The sequence below is a fragment of the Ambystoma mexicanum genome, unplaced genomic scaffold (assembly GCF_040938575.1).
Source record: "Ambystoma mexicanum isolate Mex_15411 unplaced genomic scaffold, UKY_AmexF1_1 Mex_scaf57, whole genome shotgun sequence".
NCBI classification, from domain to species: domain Eukaryota; kingdom Metazoa; phylum Chordata; class Amphibia; order Caudata; family Ambystomatidae; genus Ambystoma; species Ambystoma mexicanum.
In genome coordinates this window covers 747,208-762,183 of record NW_027182474.1, presented here as the reverse complement: position 1 = coordinate 762,183, position 14,976 = coordinate 747,208, and the positions used below count along the sequence as shown (strand labels likewise).

At 47.3% G+C, this 14,976-nt stretch overlaps 1 protein-coding gene across 1 annotated transcript in view; it reads left to right on the top strand.

The window, feature by feature from the left end:
- The first annotated feature begins 373 nt into the window (after positions 1-373).
- The window catches only part of LOC138562528 (extracellular calcium-sensing receptor-like), a 108,052-nt gene continuing 93,449 nt past the window's right edge, over positions 374-14,976 (top strand). Inside the window, exons 1-2 of the mRNA XM_069642774.1 lie at positions 374-530; positions 13,129-13,294. Coding sequence (XP_069498875.1) covers positions 374-530; positions 13,129-13,294 — 323 coding nt within the window. The remainder of the gene's footprint in view (positions 531-13,128; positions 13,295-14,976) is intronic.

Here is a 14,976-nt window from a genome sequence, read left to right as displayed (position 1 = left end):
CTGCAGGAGCAGCAGCAGCAGCAGCCTGATTCATGGTGGAAAGCGCACAGGCACCCCAAAGGATTGAAAAGAATGGGGCCGCAACTCACCACCAGCCGTGCTCTCCGTGGAAGTGTCACTCCAGCCAGCATGCAGACAATGATGTGTCCAAAATTTGAGTAGAGGAAGAGACCCCTAGTGCAAACAGCAGGTTTCCCATGGAGCCTCCATGCCTCTGCTCGGTAATAACAGTGAAAACGTCGAAATATTCCTCTGGAACCGACATGTGCTGTTTTCAGCGACCATCCGCCGCTGAGATTCCCAAAGATTGTGTCCGGATGGCTCACCGACGCTTCGTTATGAAGCCGTGAGTCTCCGAGGCCTATTGATCAAAATGGCCGCCGGCCGCGTGTGTCGCTTCCTTCTCCGCGGTCGGAGTTCGTCGGAGCGTTCACCTACGATCATCTGCGCTCCAGACGAACATCCCCGCCTGTCCCAGGAAGCGATCCGGGCCTCGTCGCCACTGTTGGCGGTCTCCGGTGGCCGCCTCCGTGAGCCCCCCACCCCCGTGCTACAGAGACACGGAGACAGCAGTGTTGTCGGTGTGGGCTCCCCGGTGATTGTGTTTGTCACCGGGAACGCCCCATTTATTTAACAGCGCACGCGACGGAGTGAACGTCACTCCGTCGCGTGCGTACCCTTAAAGGGCCAACGCCACATGCGGGTGGCCCATGAGCCCGTTCTTTGTGTTGGCACGGGCCACCTGGTGCCTGCAGGATGGAGTGCAGTGTCGCCCGCTGGTGAGGAGGAGGAGGAGGCAGTGGTGGCCGCAAAGGAACAAGAGCAGCCAAGGCGGCCTCTGCCAAAATGGAAAGGAGGTGTGGCCGCAGTGCATTGAGGCAGGCACAACAGTAAGAAGAGCCCACTCTGAGGAGCGGACAATGGAAGTGAGATGCGGGCCACGGGGGACTGCTGGTTATCCCTGAGAGCCTGCAGGGAGGTGCAGCGGGTTCTTGTGCGCCTGCTTGGAGAAAAAAAAAAGCAGCCCCGTAGAGAAGATTGGGGGCAGGGCTTGTGGACGCCGGGCCACGGTGTTCAAAGAACAAAGGGACATTGAGGCCCGCAGCAGTCCGGAAAACAGGGGGCATGGCCTGAAGACAACCGGGTCGACGGCAGAGAAAAAAAATAATGAGAAACCACGAAGGAAAGGCTGAGCCCTTCATGTGAGTGAAGGGGAAAATCAAGGGGTGTTGGGGAGGACTGCAGCAGCCCTGAGAGGTAGAGGCGTGGCCAGTAAATCCCCTGGGCCTCCTGCAGACTCCTGTGGTCTGAGAAGGAGGGAGGAGCAGCGTGTCCTTACGTGCCCCTGCAACGTGAATAAGGGGCAGCGTGGGGGTACATCTACCCCAGCGGTTCGTGCTCCAGGCCCTGCCAGTGGGGCAATCACCATACTCTGCTCTGAAATCAGAAAGCGTGTCAACAAAGGTCAACTTCATGTCAGGAAGGGCAGCACCAATGGCCTTTGGTTTCCCCAACAGGACAAGGTATCGGATAAGGAAGGGCGTGGGGGTCCATTGCCCACCGGTGACATGCCAGCAGGCGTTCCCACACTAAAGAGACACGTGCTTTGCCAGCAGTGCCCACAGAATAAATCAAGACTGCATCAACTGCGCTGGGGTGAGTGAGCAGCCTGCAAAAGTCTGAGCATCGATCCGGAGCTAAGCAGGGGAGCAATGCACACGTTCCAGGTTAGAGTGGCAGAAAGAAAAGGGCCAGCAACAGTGGTGCAAAGAGAAAAGAAGGAGCGGAGGAGGGTTGCAGCTCTCACGAGCGCTTGTGCGCCCTCTGCCGTTAGCAGCAGTACCAAAGTGAAGGTTGTGGCCTACCATCCTGACACCGACATAACACCTTGCCATGGCGTTCCCACACCATCCATGAACCAGGCCGATGTGGCACCTGGTGCCCCCAGGTGCGGCTTTGCTGGCCTTTGAGTTTTGAACTGTCCTGAAAAGATCCCACTGGAGGCCGGACTGGTATCCTGCGGACCGATTAAGGCGGAAAGTGGACCCAGTAGCCATCCACACCAAGTTTGGGGATCCTGCAGACCCTGGACATGTTTGAAGTGGCCCAGCCAAAATAGTGTGTGAATTTGTTCTCCTGCACTTGTGGGTTTTGTAGCGAGGGGTACCAGGTGTGGGCAATGGTGGTGTGTTGGTGGTGCAAGTTCCACTCACCCAGGTTAATAAAGGGTGTGCTTGCATGTGGAGTTTCCAATGTGTTACCAGTAGCTCACCAACCCTGACTGTCACCCCGAGGTGACCTAGACCCGTAAGTGTGTGAAGATTAGTGGCAGGTATAGTCCTAGTACTATTGTTTGCATTGTGGTGTGATGCTATCTTGTTGTTCGTTATGAAAAAGGAGGAGTGTTGTATGTCACCCCTCCTGGGAGCATGGTAGCACCCAGGACTTGTATAATGGTCACATGGTAGTAACCATGAGACCAAGCTAATAAAAGGGGCACGCCACTTGTGGCTCGTCAGTCAAACAAAGAACTGACTCTGGTGTAGTTAATTGGAGCACTAGGCTGGTGCTACACCGAGTGCAGCAGGCCCAATGGCGGGAACCCTGCATGTGGATGGTGCCCCTGCTGGGCAACGCCGTCCCAACTGAAGGGCTTGGCCATGTGACCATGGCTGTAGGAGCAACCCCGGCCTGGGTGCCCCCAGAGCCGGGGCTGCGGTGAGCTGGGTGTCCCTAGCCCACGTGTCCCACACCGGTGATCCGGAGTCCGCCAGGTGACCCCTGCTGTGTTTACGCTGTGTGGACGCAGCTGTCAGCTACGGCCCACTCCGGTGATCTGGGAGCGGGCCACAACAATAGCTAAAGGTTGAGCAAATAGCCAATTGCATGGGATGCTTTAACCCACAATGCGTGTGAGAAGAAAGGCCAGGGGGAGCAGTGTCTCACTAGCGCAACACTAGCGCTTTAATCACTACTGGGTCCTATTGTGGTTGGACTATAATGGTGAAACATGCTGCACGACTGCTAGAGAGGTGGACAGTAGCATGATTGCCTTAGGAGCAACAATAATTGAGTAAGGATGGGTCAATAGAAATGTTTTGAAAAGGATATGCTAAAGTAAAGACAGGAGACCAGTGATATGTGTCTGTGAAACAAATCACTAGAAACATTCCATACATCCTATCGATGACTGTCATTGCAGGCTTGCCTCTTCTAATGACGGTGATGACCCTCGCCTGTGTACTTGCAAGATCTAAAGGTTACAGGTCACCATTTGCAGGTGTGTTAGCATCAATTGAAAAATGTCCTGCACATGAAAGTCAGAATTCCTGGCAACGACTCTCTCCATACCCCGCTGCCTCATGCCTCTCCACCTTGATGTTAAGTGGACACCTCTCACCTCCACGGCACCCACAACCTTTCTGCCTCTTCTCAAACACCTGTATGTACCACCGCCCCACTCCTCCTGGCCTTAACGCCGTGCCCTTCACTGGCACGTCATTATACTATGTGCTTAACATGGGAGATCCTTAAAGTGTTTCAGATGTTGTGTCCATTTTACCAAAATGCCTCAGTCATGAAGAGTTCATTGTAATAGATTGTTGCTCCATAATTTGATTACAGTAGCGAGTGAGGGGTTGTGGCTGAGTGCAAAGTACTTCTGCAAGCCATAGCACCTCTACATGCTTATGCGGAAGAAAAATAAACTGATTTCTTTTCTACACTTTTTGCAATTATTGTGTGGGTAACAGTCAGGTGCAGACAACATGGCAGCTTGTTCTGTGATTGGAAGCCAGAGAGTTTCTAACGCCCTCTTACCCTGAGTTAGAGACTGATTTTTAGAGAACACAATGTAAACATCAGCCATGTATGCATAGTGCCAACATTAAGGGCCACATTAACAGGTTATCCTTTACGCCGAGTCTGAGGCAACCTCAATGATGCTCTTTGCATTCTCCAGGATTCTGAATGCAAAATAGCCTACCCTGAAGTGAATTAAAGACAACCTGCCTGAGTAACTAGGAGATTCCATTGGTCTTATCTATGGCTGTATTACACCCGGGCTTCTGGTATCAATGGCCTGTCCTGGCCAAAGCACACCCAAGGTAAAGTATGATACATACAAGCTCTCACTTGAAAGGCTCTCAAGAGCACAGTGGCTAACTATTATGTACCTTTCACGGAGAGCACAGCAGTGGAGTGTACCTTTCCTGCCTCAGCCCGCCTTCCAGCAAAACAAGAAAAATAAATAAACAAATAAATGGAGCCGACGAGTAACTCAGTCACCAGCTTACAGTTTTTGTCATTGAGATCTGTCTCCACTTTCACCCTGTGCGACACCCTTTGTACTGTAGCTTGGTGCTTGGTCAGCGATTGTTAAAATAAAATTGAAAAGAGGTGTGCATTGTTTACTGTACTGTATACTGAATGGAAGAGTCAAGAGCAGCACCATATTGTAGAACTGTCAGTACAAAGCGCCTGTGCAGAAAAACAGATGCATCTACTGTCACGCATGCAAACGGATATCCGTTTTGCAGGTCCACTCTGCAAAGAATGATGTACAGTCTGTTAACCCTAGTGGATACAGAGTGAGTAGCGTATCACGGTTGCTTCATGCGCTGCACTGTGGAATGTGGGGGGAGGTGCACATGTTATTGCCAGCGATAGGACCAGAGAAATATACCAGCCGGAGACCACTCGACGATACAAGGGGCCTCGATCAGAGTCCAGGTGGCAGTGAAATATAGGTCAACATTTAAAAAAACTTGGTGACAGCAAGTGTAGGGAGGACGGGGTGTATCATCCCTGCTACTCCAATAGCCTCCCAGAACGAGGTAATGCACTAATGCAACTTATGGCTGAAAGAACTTGCGGTGCACGGAGGAGCTGTCACCTTGACATGAAAGAGTGCCTCTCTGTCTAAGTAACAGATGTCTGCAATGTCCTTTAGTATCAATGGGTCCCATTGCATGGCAGGGATTATTGAAACATATAGTTCGTACTGTTGAGCTCTGATCCCTCTGATGCAAAGAAGGGGTTGGAAAAGTGTTAGGCAAGATAGTATGCAGTACCCTTTAGGTGCACTACAACAACCCTGACCTCCTGGCAATAGGAACCCAACCTTTGGTATAAGTCTGTACTACACAGGTTGGTAGCATGTTGAGCAGCCAGGCTTATCTCAGGAGGAGTCAATGTGAGCTGTTGGGGAGTTACACAGAGATTCACAGTGACAAGTATTCAAATAAACTCTTACACACAAGGTGTCATGCACAACAAATCAGATGCACAGCCAGCACAACCACGCACCATATTGCCTGACACCCCGACACACACTGCTAGACTCCCCGGACCACAGTCCGCCTCCCAAGCCATCACTTCACCTATGGTGCGAGGGAGTCATCATCATCGGCAGTTCCGGGCCGTGCGCAGAGGCCGGACCGGTTTGTTGCCTCGTTTTCATTGGCAACTCCCGTGGAGGCTGCGTTCGGGCTTGAGCACCCGATCACGGTTACTTCCTGGGTTCGCGACGGTTCCCCGATCACATGGTCAAGTTTCCGCTCATGTGACTGGGAGCCGACGCACGTAAAAGCCGGGAAGTTCGAGCGGCTCACCGCTTCACAGCTGTTTCTCAACTCTGTTTGGCGCTTTCAGGATTTTTCGTTGTTTGATTCATCGGATTTTGGACTCAGGCGTACGAACCACGGATTTGCTCTCTCTTGCTCCACGGATACTGTCACTCGGAACTCTGTACGGATTTTTGGTACTTTGGACTCTTTTGCTACGCTCAACGGATTGCTTTTGGATTTTCCCCTTCTGGCTTTTGATCTTCCAACCATAGACTTCGTGATCAATTCAAGTTCCCTTTGGCTACGGAAGAGCTACATGCACCAGCCGGTACCTACCATCTAGAACACGGCTGTCCGGATCTTTGATGCTCCCTCGCATCTGACCCTAGGCACCCTAGCTCCCTCTCGCTAGATCAGGGTAAGAAAGTTATTTAACATTGTTTCATATCAAAGTACTGTGTTTGCCTGTGCTAACCTTGACTTCCTTTTTAACAGCCTCTGGGATCCTCGGCGTCATCAGATCCAGTGAATCACCAAAACCACCTGTGGCCTCAAAGCTCGCACAGGGAGTTCTTTACTTCTTCCTGTGGGTGATTTGTGGACAGAGGCCCCTTTACTCTTCACTACGCGGCAAGTCACGACACAAGGTTTCTTCATTAAACAATTATTAATTTATTTAACAGTCAGTTAGAGTAAGCCTTCTTTGGAAGGGCCAATGTAATAGTAACACTTAAATACACTTCAAAAATACACACTCTTAATATTTCCAAATCAGCAAGTACCCATTTGGAATGGCACACAGACACTTCCTACATCCTCAGGTGACTTTAATAATTTGGATGCTGGGGACATTAATGTATCACTGTTGCATTTAGAATCAGATTTATGAATATGTCAAAGGAAAAAGGTTATTAGAACAAAATAAGAGATCATACAAATATTCTATAGCAGCTAAGTACTTTTGGTAACCCCAATGCAAAATGAGTTAACCCTTTCCTGGAAGGAAGACACAACATGTGAGCAGAGGAGAGAAGAGTAATTCAGGGAGCCAGGCCAGCCAATGTTAAGTTAGCAAAGGTCAAGGTGAACTGAAGCACTTCTTGCAGCCAAGTAAAAGTCTTGCACAATGTTTTTAGAAGTTTTTGTAGGATAAGAAGAAATAAAAAGTAGGGCCACAAGTTGATTAGGCTTGTGAGGTAAAGAAGATGTTAGCAACTCTACAGGGGCAACCAAGACAAGTCTCCAATGAGGACAAGCAAAGTGGCACACCAAGAGGTAAGTTCTCTCTTGACTGTACAGTACCTTTAGGTTGAAGAAAGGTGCAGCAGATGACTTCTGTTCCTGTGCAGCTCTGCAGATCCTGCTGTTCCTGGGCCTCAGTTGTGGGGACAAGAGAGAGGACTTCTGAGGACTCCTGCACTTCAATGGGACAGTCACTGCTCGCAACCTGCAAACTTCCAACAAGTGGCACTGCAGTGTTTCAGCTCCTGGGGTCTACCGCAAATAGCAACACAGCTGTTCCTGGCTGTCACGATGGGCTTTCCTTGCATCTGGGGTCCCACACTCTGTTGAGGGGGCTCAGGCTCGGTCAGTCCTGCTTCCTAGGAGTCTGGAGAATCTTCCTGGAGATCTTGGCCAGCCACATGATCTGGTGTTCCTCTCCCTAGCTATTCGGTTCCAGTATCGACCGCAGTGGAATTTCAACCAGCTCTGGGAGGATGTCCAGGTGGCTTACTTTGGAGTTGATTGGTCCCACGAACTCAAAGGGAGAAGTCGTCCTTGGAGGGGCTTCTCTGACGATACGAATTTGGAGTTTCAGCACAGCAGCAGGGCTTCACTGGGCAACCAACTGTCCCGGAGTTGTAGCAGGCGTCCTCTACAAGTTCTTCTTTGGATTCCTTTGTCCAGTGGTCAACTCTGCCTTCCAAGACAAGAAGCCTTGCCTTTTATGCAGTTTTCTCCCATTCATTCCTTGCTGGACAGCCAGCTGGCCAATCACCTAAGAGTGCATTCTGGTCTCCTAGGAGACTAAGCACAGGGAGGTTCAGGCACCAGATACCCTGGAGCCAGAGGCGGGTTTCACTTGTGAACCCCACCAAAAGCGAAATGAACAAAGGTACCAAACCTGGTTTGGCGCGCAGAGTAAATCTCAAGATGGACCTTTCGACAAAGAAATGGCGAAAAAGAAGACCGGGGCAATTTTGACAAAAATGGCACTCTTGGTTGCTTTATTGCAGCTGTGAACGCAGCCCACGGTAAATGAACACCACGGTAGTTCAAAATAAACCACTGCCACCAGCCATTCATCGAGGAAAGGGTAACATAAAATTGTCACATGAGAATCTAGAAAAAGGGAATACTAAGTAACCCATGCAGCACCCTATTGTAAGATAGTGTGTGCTGGGTTTAGAAAATTACAAATGTAAGTAAAGTCAATTTCTCTTCACTGCTCTTGGAAACAGTAGTTTATCCCAGAGAAGGTATCTAAACCTTTGGGAAATCTGAAAGACTTCCCTGTGCCACTGCACTGAAGGTGCTGTGTGTCTCAATGTAAAAGATGATGCCTATGGAGTTTGTCAGACTCCACAAACAAAAGAAACACACAGTTCAGAAATCACATTAAAATACACGCGAGAGTGGGAAAAGGGTCCCATTCTCTCTAGGTTACAGATTCAAGTCCTCAAAATCCAGCAGGATTGGTTGTCTCTAAGGTAGAGAGGAATTAGCACATTACTGAGAATTCTCCCAAACAGAAAGCATGCATTCGTGGTCATTAATCTGCTACAACAAGGTAAGCCTGAACCCATCAGCAGAATAGCCCATCCTTCAAGAATTCTGCCCTACAGTCCTAGTTACCCTTCCTAATAGATCCTAATAGGGGGTTCAAATGTCTCCAAAAAGATAGATAGTTAGTCACCAGAATCTAGTGTCACAAAGACATGCAACCAGAACATATGTTTAACCCAAACTTCCATTGAGCAATGTACAGAAAACACCATGAGCTGCAACCAGCAGGAGGACATCACATTAATAATAACATTCACCTGATGGAGAAGAGAGCTGGCATGTGAAAAACAAAGCAGTGAGCTCAGAGGTTGAGGACCACAGACATTAAAGCTGATGTGATGAGTTGAGGGTACAGTGTAAATATCACAAAATGCAACCAAAGAGTTAAACAAACGGGTGTGGAGGGAACTGTGGAAAACACAAATCATATCAAACTTCCAGTGGACTCTCGTCCCAGAGAAACACCAGCCTCGGGCCCAGTAATACGGTGCACCCATAATAAAGAAATACTAGAAAAGCCTCAAAGAAAATGAAAAGAAAATAGAAAGATTTACTGGAGTCAGCATCGTGGGTTCACTTAGGGACAAGGTAAAGAACAGGGGAATAGAGACAATACTGCGCGACCACACAAGGATACAAAAACTCAGTGGGATCCAGTTAAGGCAAATTTAGAAAGAAGCAATCAGTAAACAAGTGGTGCGGAGGCATACGGGTGCCAGGGACAGAGGTCCAAAATACAGATGGAAAAGACAAAGACAAACCTATCCTGGACACTATCAAGTAGAAACGATGAATCTCGTAGCCGAATAGATGTGTTTTGAGTTTTTCTTAAAGATACCAAGGGACTCACAACTTCTGAGATCCAAGGTCAAGGCATTCAACGTTTTGGGTGCCGCTATCCAAAACACACATTTATTGATAAATACAAGGTTGGTCATGGGGATTTGTTAGAGTTTGAGATTATTGGATCTTAAATTCCTGGTAATAGTCTTCCTCTTCAAGTTGTCTGCCACATAGGCTGGGAATTGACCAGCTGGGCATTTAAAAGTGACCGTAAGCAGGTGACATTCAGTTCTTGTCTCTATGGGGAGCCAATGCAGACTTCTCCTAGCATCAGAGACGTGATCACATTTCCTGAGGCCTAGAATGGCCCTTACTGTACTAGTCTGAATCATTTGCAGTCTAGCTATCTCTTTCTTACCAATGTCTACCAAAAGACTACCGCAATAGTCAATCTTAGAGCTAATGATGCCCCTTGCTACAGTTTCACAAGATGTTTGCGAAGCATATGGTTCGATATGGCTGAGAAATCTCATGTAATAGGCAGACGTCAATACAAGACTACTGACATGGGAATTCATTGTGAGGAATTGATCAAACATAACCCCCAAAGTCTTTATTGTATTTTTCGTCTTGATTACACAGTCTCCTATTAAGAAGTGAGAATAGTCAGTACTTACATTTTTGAGTCTATGGCTGGAAAATATGATCATAGGTTCTGTCTTTTCACAATTGAGTGCCAAGACATTCCTACACATCCAGCCATGAATCAGACTATAGATATCATTTACCTGTTTCACATCCTCCAGGTAACCTGACAGAGTGATGAGGCACTATGTATCATCGGCATAGCTTGAAAAACAGATCTCATTCTTTTCTAGCAGGGCCGAGAGGGGGGTTGTAAAGATATTATACAAAATATGTGATATACAGTCCCCTTACGGGACACCGTACTTCAAAGGAACAGGAGAGGCTTCTGCCGTATTACTACAGACCCTAAAAGTTATTTTACCCAAAATGATTCGATTAAGGTTAAAGCCTGGTCACTGATGGTAGCAACTTTGCGAAGTCTTTGAAGGAGCAGTGAGTGATCCACCGGATCACACACAGCAGACAAATCCAAAGCCATACGCACTGTGTTTTGTCCTTCATTGATTCTTCTCAACATGTTCGATTTAAGATCCAAAAGAGAAGATTCTGTGCTGAAGCCCGGCCGAAAGACCGATTGGTATTTATTATTCTCTAAATGAGCTAAGACTTGTTCATATGCAATTCTATCCAGGATTTTGAGAAGAAATGGGGAGCTCGTAATAGGTCTGTAATTAGTACGAATCGCAGGATTCAGACCTGTTTTTTCAAAAGTGGGGTCACCCATGCAAGCGCATGGGGACACACCCTTCTTTGAGAGATGCATTTACAATTCTTGGGAAAGAGCTTATGAGGGATTCAAAACAGGCTTTAATTTTCGTGGCAGGAAATGTATTCCCTTTACAGGTCGAGGGTTTAAGCTTAGATAGAATGACGCAAACTGTGCCACCATCGCAAGGGCCACCATTCTGTCCCGTTTAGATTACGGGAACGCGTTATTACTAGGTGCTAATAAGTGCTGTGTGGACAAATGCCAGGTTATGGAAAACAATGTGATTTAAATAATTAAAGGAAAGAACAAAAGGGATCACATCACTACAGACAGAAGATCCCTACACTGGCTGAAAGTAGAGGATAGGATTCCATTCAAATCCTTGACACCAGTGCACAAATGCCTACATGTGAACGCACCTGCGTTTACTCAAGGAACTAATCGTCCAATATGTCCCTAAGCGTGCCCTGAGGTCAGAGGCACAGGGTATGGTTGAAGTACCAGCCCACAAACATGTTAATGGCTTGGGAAGAGCGTTCCCAGTGCTGGCTGCAAAAAAATTGGATAATCTCCCATTAAGTATTTGACTGGAATCCAACTGTATGGCTTTCAGGAGAAGCCTAAACACATAGCTTTTCATTCAAGTATTTAGCACAGCATTCCTCCCAGTGGGGATAGGTTAGGCTAGGTCTTTCTGTCTTGTCACCATCTTTTAGTAATCGTGTTTTGAGTTGTATGTTTATGCGCCCCGATGCCTGCAGGCTTTCGGCGCTTTATAAACCTATAAATAAAAAATAAAATAACTCTCCTTCGTAGAGTGCAGGCGTAAAATTAGCTCATGAGTTGGAATCATCAGTTCCTTGATTATATCTGGGGTCAATCTCTTCAAATTCCCAGAGTTTGCCCAGATGTGCTTGGTATAAAGATAAAGTGGAGAATCAGTGAAAAGGGGGCACATGGAGGAAGACCACACCATTGTGTCATATTTATGGTATAAAATAATGTAGTGGAATGACGCTGCCTAAAAAGAGGAACCAACTACCATTCTGCTGCATAGATTATGGAATAGTATCTGATTGCAAAACATATGATGTGCACATAAACATGATCGTAAATAGTTATAATGTAGCATAGCAAAAGTATTGATATCTAATGGTAAATACCATTAATGCGTAAAAGAGGGTTCATTTTAGAAAGTATCAGAATTTGCAAAAAAATCACAGGAAAATGTATTAACTGACATAAGAAGATAAATATGTCATCATTTTCTGCAAATGCAATTTAAATTGTGGACACATTATCTCATGGGTAGGCAGGATATTGGGTGCATCAAGACTTAGGCCTGCTGCAATAAGAACAAATAAAAAATAAAGTTGGCCTCTGAATTTAATACACCCCCATTCTTGAACATTGGAGCGCGAGGGAAGAAAGGTCCAATGTCAGTCACATGCTGCTTTTTCATCCCAGTAGCACAACATGACCACCACACCTGCTGCCCCCAAATAACATCTGTGCAGCACCCAGGTTAGCAATGGTAGAAGAAGTTGCAATAATAACAAAATATGATTGGTAGAAGTAGGCTTGATGTAGCACTGAACACAGTTATTACATGAAATACTGTTATTAGCCAACCTCTGGTGCAGTGGGTAATCTCAAAGGAGAAGTGACTTAATTAGAAACAGGGAAAGAAGTCATCCAATTAATTTCCCAGGTCCCTGATGTGAGAGTGTACATGTGAAACCCACTATAAAAACCTTGAGGCCAGAAGTAAGAATGTCGTCTTACTCTTTCCTCGTTGATAGAGTGCAGTAAGACAGGCCATTTTCTATCTCTACTGCAGAACCAAGAGGTTGTCTTACTCTTTCCTCGTTGATAGAGTGCAGTAAGACAAGCCATTTTCTATCTCTACTGCAGAAGTAAGAGGACGTCTTACTCTTTCCTCGTTGATAGAGTGCAGTAAAAAAGGCCATTTTCTATCTCTACTGCAGAACCAAGAGGGCGTCTTACTCTTTCCTCGTTGATAGAGTGCAGTAAGACAGGCCAGTTTCTATCTCTATTGCAGAAGTAAGAGGGTGTCTTACTCTTTCCTCTTTGATAGAGTGCAGTAAGACAGGCCCGTTTCTATCTCTATTGCAGAAGTAAGAGGGCGTCTTACTCTTTCCTCTCTGGTAGAGTGCAGTAAGACAGGCCATTTTCTATCTCTACTGCAGAAGTAAGAGGGCGTCTTACTCTTTCCTCTTTGGTAGAGTGCAGTAAGACAGGCCACTTTCTATCTCTACTGCAGAAGTAAGAGGACGTCTTACTCTTTCCTCGTTGATAAAGTGCAGTAAAACAGGCCATTTTCTATCTCTACTGCAGAAGTAAGAGGACGTCTTACTCTTTCCTCTTTGGTAGAGTGCAGTAAGACAGGCCACTTTCTATCTCTAATGCAGAGTTACTTGCTTCAGTTTCCATATTCCTGTTGATCGCTGCATCAATGACCGTGCACGGGCACCTGATCCTGCTTTACACATCGGAATTCCCACTCATGAGGATCATTGTTTTACCAGATTTACTACAATAAGGCCCCCCTGAATCTCAGCGCTTCTTCCATGGGGCTGTGTGCATGTGTGGCCCTCTTGGTGATGTTCACAGTCAGGAAGGTGTTTCTAGAAGCTGCCTGCACGCTCCGGAGCTGGGAGCCAGAGAGCTACTCCCGAGACGGGGATATCATTATCGGGGGAGTGTTTGTCGTGCACTCGGAATTCACCTCCTCAGAACTCACCTTTAAAGAGGAGCCAAAGCCGGTGTCCTGTGACGGGTAAGAAAGATGGGGTACTATTGGCTGTGTAAAGGCCTTCTAAGATTGAGCCCCATGAGAGGTAAGACAAGTGTATCCCAATATGCCCCATCTGATAGTGACCCTGTGAGTTAAGGGAAACCCATTGCAGTAATTATTCAGGGGTCATAGCATGATATCATGTGAGGGGTAATGCATGTTTATTACAGTGTCCATAGATGTGTCACAGTTGATATCCTCTGAGAGGGACAGGACAGTCTACTAAAGTGGTTTAGAAGTATGACAGCTGATATCCTGTGAGTAGCAAGAAGAACATATTACAGTGAACATGTGTCACAACCGATGTCCAGTGATTGGTAAGAACAGTTTATTACAGCGTGTAAAGGCCTGTCACATTTGATTTCATGTTAGGGGGATATGACAGTTTACTAACATATTGATAGAACGTGTCCCAATTAAAAGGACAGTTTATTATCACCCAGGGAGAGGTCACCAACCAATCAGATGCTAAGGAACACAGGCTGAATATTAGGATCCAAGTATGAATACCATCCCGTGGCTGCTACCTTCCTCTCAGAGTCTCTGATTCATCGCCGGTTTGTAGTGCGCTTTTGACATCCCCAACCATCCACTCGCTTCAAAGTCTCCCTTCCCTCCCTCACCCGGCCCATTACCTGCAGAACTTGTCCGTCGCATCCAGTCTTCCCAGACTCTGGGCCTGATCACGAGTTGGGCGGTATACCGGCTGGGATACCGGTCAACTTAATCAGAGTTAGCGCCCACTCGACCGGCGGTATTATGCCCTATCACGAGTTGGGCACTAACTCTTAGTCCCCATTCCCTGTTGGGTTCATTGGACCCAATGGGGAATTTTCGGTGCAATTACCGCACAGTAATTTTGGTGGAAATGGGCATTTTTCTGCCATGTTTATCCCCAGCTCTCAGCTGGGGATAAACACGCCAGACTCGAGATTGGACAGACCCTTAAATGCGGCAGTAACACCGTTACCACCACATTTAAGGGCTACTGCCCAACTCGTGCTGTGGCCCCCTGTCTCCAGTAGGATGAATCAATAATGATTTCTCACTGAAATCTGTGCTGGGACCCTTCACATGTGGCCATGGAAGGGCAGACGCTTCCTGATCCAGACCGTGGGGCTGGTGTACTGCAGGAGGATCACATGTGGGGGGAACAGGCCAGGATGACTGGGAAACCCCCCTTATTTGACTTTCCCCATAATCTCACACTTCAGGTGGCCGTTTGCCAAACAGCAGAAGTCCAAAGAACTAACGTTGTTGTTGGGGACTACGAGTCCCATAATCCCATGAGTAGTAGGATGAGGAATAGGACTGAAGAGGCATGCTGTAACGGCCCACACCTGAAGGAACCTGGGAGGCATAAAAGGCCCCCCCAGGTGCAGGCAATGGGAAGGAGCTGGAACTGTGACTGGAGTGCGAGCTGTAGTAGCAGACGTAGATAGAAGAAGTCACAGAACTGGCACACCACGCAGAAGCGGGAGAACCAGAGAGCCGCTAGTACGAGGATTCAGATGATTTCAGCTGCTTGTTCTGAGACGGTCCTGTTCCCCAAAACTCTGAAGTGCAGAGGTACACAGTGGAAGACATGCAGGGAGGCTGTCTTTCCCCATGTGAGACCGATTGCTGTGGTTGCTGAGAAGGAAACGTGTCAGAGACCGAGGTGA